Source organism: Elephantulus edwardii, unplaced genomic scaffold (genome assembly GCF_000299155.1).
Source record: "Elephantulus edwardii isolate Elephantulus edwardi_28Jun2011 unplaced genomic scaffold, EleEdw1.0 scaffold00024, whole genome shotgun sequence".
NCBI classification, from domain to species: domain Eukaryota; kingdom Metazoa; phylum Chordata; class Mammalia; order Macroscelidea; family Macroscelididae; genus Elephantulus; species Elephantulus edwardii.
In genome coordinates, this window is record NW_006399774.1 from 21,654,908 (window position 1) to 21,661,167 (window position 6,260).

Consider the following 6,260-nt stretch of genomic DNA (forward strand, 5'->3'; position numbering starts at 1 on the left):
CTCTCTACATCATCCTGGTGTGCAGACTCTCATTTTCGCCGACTTCGTCCCTCACCTGCTCTTCACCAAGAAACCCCTTGAGTTTCTTGTCACGACCGTAGTCGGGTGGTCGGTGACATTGGCCTTCATAGTCTGCTGGACAGAGGTCTCTTGTTATCGGAGGCCCTGTCCTGTCTCCCTTACCATCTGAAGCACTCGAGTCCACTGTTACAGTTACGGTGTCAATCCGTCTCACCGAGGGTCCTCTCTTTCTCTCACCCTCCACCTTCGCCAGCACAATGTCGTCTTCCAAGCACTGGCTCCTTCTAACAACACGCCCAAAGTGTGTGAGACTGTTTCACCATCCTGGCCTCTAAAGAGCGCTGCTGCCCTTCTTCCAAGCCAGGCGTGTTTGTTCTCTGGCCATTCCCAGGACGGCCAGTACTCTTCTCCAAGGCCATACGTCAGAGGCACTGATTCCTCTTGGGGCTCCAGTCTTTGCTGTCCAACTCTCACATGCATATAAAGCAGTACCATGGCTGGGCCAGGCTGACCTTAGTCTTTAAGTGGGCATCTTTGCTCATTAGCACTTTCATGAGGTCCTTGGCAGCATATTTGCCTAATTTAGCAACTCTTGATTTCTTGACTCTTTACTACTAAGACCACTTCTCAGTGCCGCTAGCTGTCCATGTGGTTGTGAGCTATTTTGTTTTTTCACACCAAACCTGATCCTGGTCTGTAACATGCTTGCTCTGAAGCCTCTAAGTTAGAGCCTGTTCCCTTAATCACACTGTTGCTCAACAGAAGAAAGAATTAGCATTTAAAAGTACATGTAGGCGGCTACCCTACTAAGAAAAACATATTTCAAACCCAGGCTGCAGGGTAGAGGGCAGACAGGGAAACTTCCCTGTTAAGGCAGGCTCCCTCCTGGGGGACGGGGAGGTGAAAACAGGCCACTTCCTGTGGGATCTGCCCTCACAGCCCCAACACAGTCAGGGCAGGAAGAACCCAGTGCTGCCGGCTCGAGGCAGTGCCCGCCTGCCAACTGCTGGCTGGGTGCCTTGCGGACTTGACCTCTCCTGGTTTCCATTGCAATGGGGAAGTTATAGTGTACAAGCTGGGGCGGGGCAGGGCGCCAATCCCTGGGCCAAGCTGCTCTGGCCTCCCAGACTCCTGGTGGTCCAGGGTGAAGCCCACAGGAGGGCAGGGGGCCCTCAGAGGCATGTGGGCGGCACCATGCTGTAGGCACACTCCGAGCCCACAGGGAAGGGTGTGGAGGTGCTGGCTTGCCCAAGCGGAAAGAGCCTGCAGGGAAAACCATCATTTCTCTGGGCAGGCGGCCAGCATGGGGCCCAGGGGGAATACAGGCACCAGCTCCCCAACCCAAGAAGGCTGCAGAGTGGCCACGTCTGTACACCAAGGAGCAGGGCTGGAGCCGTGGTCCCCCAGGCTCCCCCCTCACACCTGGTCCCCATTTGAGCCCACACTCCAGAGCACAGGCCCCGCCTGTGCAGCATCTGGGAAGGTGCAGACCCATCCTGGCACCTCTCCACTTCCAAGAAGGACACTAACCACGGCCGATCAGGCATCGCCACACCACGTGGGCCCTCAGGAAAGTAATCTCGGGTCACAAGCTCAGCGCTTCATGCCCACACAGATGACTTTAACTCTTTCCGTGACTGAAACTGGAAAACGTTCCTACTCAGAAAGTAGGTCATAACGCACACCCACGTGCCTACCATTCCAAGTACTTTTCCAGCCCGCGTCCCTAACAAGATGGACTGACAGACAGTAACGATGGGCGCAAACACGGCGGACAGCATGCAGAGAGTGCAGGTCGAGCAAGGCTCTGCTGTCACCCTGGCCTAGTCATCTGGATGGCCCCTAACCACAGTGTGACTCATTCTCCCACAAGCCGGCTGGACAGGCGAGAGCGCCCACTGAGCCCATCTCACAGGACCGTAGCGCGAGAACGCAGGGCTGACGTGCTCGGGCTCCTGGCTGCTTAGCAGCCCTTCGGCATCCTGCTCTGCTGTCCTCCACCAGGCTGCCCTGCCCTGACCACTGTCAGCAGCGAACAACCCAGTGATGCCGGGAAAGGAGTCCAGAACACTGGAGCCCTGTGCAGTTCAGGTGAGGGCCGGACTGCAGGGGCAGCGCCCCAGGAAAGCCCTCCCCGAGAGCCAGAGGCCAGCGAGTGACAGAGACGGGCACTCGCACAACAGGCTCCCTCCACCATGAAGATAAACAGGACAGATTTCCCAGGGAAAGTCCTTCAGTTCTGGGGCCAAACCTCGGGGGGCTCCTTGGAGTTTTGAAAATCTCAAAACTCAAGAACCCTGCTTTCGAATCAGAAGTGACTCAGCAGAGCCTGCAGAGGGTCAAAGCTGAGAGGTAAACCGTACGGCAAGGGTGAAGACTGTCCACTTCTCCTGCTGAACCAGTGGGTTCTAACCACCAGGGGCTCGGCCTCCCGACACTCCCCACAGACGGGGCCTCCAGAGCCCTGGCCACTGTTTACCTGCTTAGCTGGACAGGTCAGGGTGGCACAGAACCACAGCTAGTGAACCACCAGGAGGGAGTGCCCGCCCCTCCTCCGTCAGGTTCCCTGTAAAAGATTTACAGCCTCAGAAATACCAAGGGAGGGAGGGTCACCTTGACTAGGAATTAGGTAGATGGCAGTGGATTTTTCTGCCTTTTTTGGAGTTAAGTACAGGTAGTCAGTAATCACAGAGCATGAACCCCCGGGGGACGAGGCAGCAGGCCCCAGATGTGCAGACCCAACTCCGGTGGCCGTGGGACGGTGACAAGCAGTGGATGAACAGAGTCCTCAAGCTTGTGACTTGTGGGGACTGCCCACCTCGCCCCTTCGGCAGTGAGATCTGCTGCCCCTCCTCTCCGTGGTACCTGACACCACTGGACCACTCTCTATGCTAGAAAAGGTCAGAAAAAGGTGAAAAGAGCACTCAAACTGCAGGGATGGAGTCTCAGATTTCCACTTCACTGGTACTCCCCCCCAAAAGCCCTAGGGGTGCAGTGGTCAAGCTCTCGGCTGCTACTTCCAAGAAAACTCTAAAGCAAACCCAATCTACACTGCTGACTCAATTCAGAGTCAACCACCCACAGGGACCCGGGCCTGTAAATCTTCAAGGAGGACAGTGTCTCATCTTCTCCCTGAGAGCTTTGGGGGGCTCAAACCCTCTGTCTTTGGGCTAGCAGCTGAGGACTTAACCCCTGGGCTACAAAGACTGCAGCCTTACAAACCCTGGAAGCTGACCCACAGGGGGTCCTATTTCCCAGGGTTAAACATAAGCGGTCACCTGTTTAAGTGCAGGAGCATCACTCCCTTTCCAAACTCACTCAACCTGGCCGTGCCTTCCAACTCTAGAAAGTGGAGGAAAACCACACTGGCAATGAAATCCAGGATCATAAACATAAGCTCCTTGGATTTACTTATTTATGCTTACCAACACCACACAACTCTGTCCTTGACTCTGACCAAACCCTGGTGTGGTCCTTGGAATCCAGATTTTGAAAATCTCCAAACTCAAGAACTTATTGCCATCAAGCAGGAAATGATTTGACGACTAGTTAAAATCAAGGTGCCCTTGGCCTTCACCCTCCTGGGCTGTGTCATTACTTCATTCCATGCGGTCACCCCTGAAAACAGCCCCACTGATGCCCACTCCAGCCCATCGCAGACCAGCCACTACAGTTACACTCCAAGATTAATTATTTACCGCTGTCTTGAAGTTACACTGGCTGTTCACAACAATACAAACATCTCAAATTAGACAGGAACCAAAGTACATGAGGGTCTGCAAACTATCCACTGGCCCCTGTTTTTAGTCTTCAATTTGATGTGTTTAATGGAAACAGCTAAAGACAGTTACTCTTGGACACACAGGCTTCCAGGCTGGTTGGCAAGACTTGATATAAGACACTGCATGAATAGCCTTACAGTGAAAAACCTAAACTAATGTTGCCACACTTGTACTTTAAATTTCATGTTCGTTTAACAATTTCCACAAGCCCAGGACCCGAGTCTGCCAGGCCGACTGCCCCTGGCTGTTCTCAAGCACACCACTGCACATATTTCCTAACCTCACACCATAGGTTGCTCAACTCCACGGCCTGGGCATCTGCCCACCTGGGAGGAGGCCAGCCCACTCCGGACATTGGGCATCGCTGGCCCTAGAAACGCAGCTAGAGCGTCAGGCCTGACTGGGCTGAGTGCTGTTACTGGGACCGCGATCCCACTGAGTGTGGCCCTGCAGGGAGGGCACCGTGGCACAGGCCCAGGAAGACAGGTTAGAACGGGACAGAGCAGGTGAACCAGGGATGGGGGCAGGGGCTGGGAAGGCTGAGTGTGGGGCCCAGGAAAAGGACTTAGAGATAGACTGGAGAGGGAGACTACTGGGGTAGATGGCCCAGGAAGGGACAGTGTCCGGCGAGGGGCATGCAGGGGAGATGGCCCAGGAAGGGACAGTGTCCGGCGAGGGGCATGCAGGGGAGATGGCCCAGGAAGGGTACAGCTGGAGGGAGGGGCGACGGTCCAGCAGGGGCGATGGAGGAGAGACAGGGTGCTCGCAGGAGACAGGGCAGAGGAGGGGGACAGGCCCAGCTCAAGAGTGGACTGAGACCAGGGCAGGGCGGAGAAGTGGAATACACAAAGGAGATGGTCCAGACCTGCACCTGGGACCTGGGAGGAGAGGCAGGGAAGGGGGCACGGGGGCAGCACAGGGACGCCTGCAGGGGAGACAGACGAGGGGGGCACCCGGGACAAGGTCAGGAGCGGCCCCTCACCACGCCGAGCCCGCGGGCCGTGTCTGCGAGTCCTCCACGCGGGCGAGGGGCCCGAGCGGGTCCGCTCCCACCGATCGCTCCACGGTCCCTGCGCCTGCGGCCCCAGCAGCTCGGGTCTCCCCGGGGTCCCGGCACCTGCGCCCCCAGCTCGGGTCTCTCCTGGGTCCCTGCGCCCCCAGCTCAGGTCTCTCCGGGATCCCGGCACCTGCGGCCCCAGCAGCTCGGGTCTCCCCGGGGTCCCTGTCCCCGGGTGCGCGCGGCCACCCCGGCCAGGCCCGCCTCACCTCATGAGGTAGTCCCGGAAGTCCTTGCTGCGGACGTAGTCGGCCGCCTTCCGCACCAGCGCGCCCGCCATGGCCGTGCCAGTCCCGCCGCCGCTCGGCCCCGGAGACAAGCAGGCAACCGCGGGGCGAGCCGGCCGGGCACGCACGACAGCTGCCACGCCTGACGGCCCGGGGCGCGCGGCCTATGGGAGGGCACGGAGCCTCGGCGGCGGCGCTGATTGGCTCTCGCGTGAGTCACGGCCGGTCCAGGGGGTGGGGCGTGGTGCCGTAAAGTGGGCGGGGCAGGGCGGCTATTGGCTGGCGGTTGCCGGGCCCGCGACGTGGCTGTGACATGGCGTGGGATCGCGCCCGGCGCTGGCTGCTCTGCAAGGGCACCTTGCGAAGCTGCGGTCCTGCGCTCACGTCCCGCCTCCTCCTCGGCCCGCTCTGCCCGGTCCGCGCCGCCCGGGGCCAGCTCCGCGGGCACCAAGCTGCAAGCGGCCGGGCCCGCGTCGGCTCCACTCGGAGGCCACGTCTGCGTGGACACAGCCAAGGCCAGCGCGGTCTCGCACCGAGTCGGCCAGCCCCTCGCCCCTGCCTCTCTGCAGGCCAGGCGGCACGCTCTCCAGGCCCTCCTGGCCCTCGATAACCCACACGGCCCTGGGTAAAGGCTTGACCCTAGTCAGGCTGACAGCACGCACGCACACACACACACACACACACACAGAGACAGACACACAGAGGGGACACACACACACACGACTCGGGAGAACGGCCTGGCGAGCCTGGATGGAAAACTCTTGAGTGCCAGTCCGGCCTGCACACGGGGTCATGTGAGATAGCCACAGTCGGAGTCCACTCGCTGGCCACCACCAAGAAGGACAGCACGAAGGAAGCGTGGCCCACGTGCGGGCTCCTGAGAAGCTGTGCAGGAACCCTGCGGCGCAGAGGGGGCAGGGACGCCGAAAATAGCACAGCTTTACAAGAGCGAAGGGAGTGAGATGGCTGAAAATAAAGCTAAAAGCCCAGCTGCATTCCTGCTTGGAAAAGAGACGGAGCCTGGCAGGGGACGCCCGCCTGTGCCCCAGTGCTGCAGCACGGCCCCATGCTCCAATCAGGAACGCAAGCATCGATCTTTATAAAAACTGAAAACTGGCTAGCAATGCAGGAGATTCAGGCGCTTAAAATGACGTGGGTGAAAGTGTGGAGAGA

The 6,260-nt window shown here is 58.8% G+C and overlaps 1 protein-coding gene across 1 annotated transcript in view; it reads right to left on the reverse strand.

Annotated features, from left to right (window-relative positions):
• MPC1 (mitochondrial pyruvate carrier 1) overlaps positions 1–5,140 on the reverse strand; it is a 22,145-nt gene extending 17,005 nt beyond the window's left edge. Inside the window, exon 1 of the mRNA XM_006882780.1 lies at positions 5,070–5,140. Within this exon, the coding sequence (XP_006882842.1) occupies positions 5,070–5,140 (71 nt within the window). The remainder of the gene's footprint in view (positions 1–5,069) is intronic.
• Positions 5,141–6,260: the final 1,120 nt, after the last annotated feature.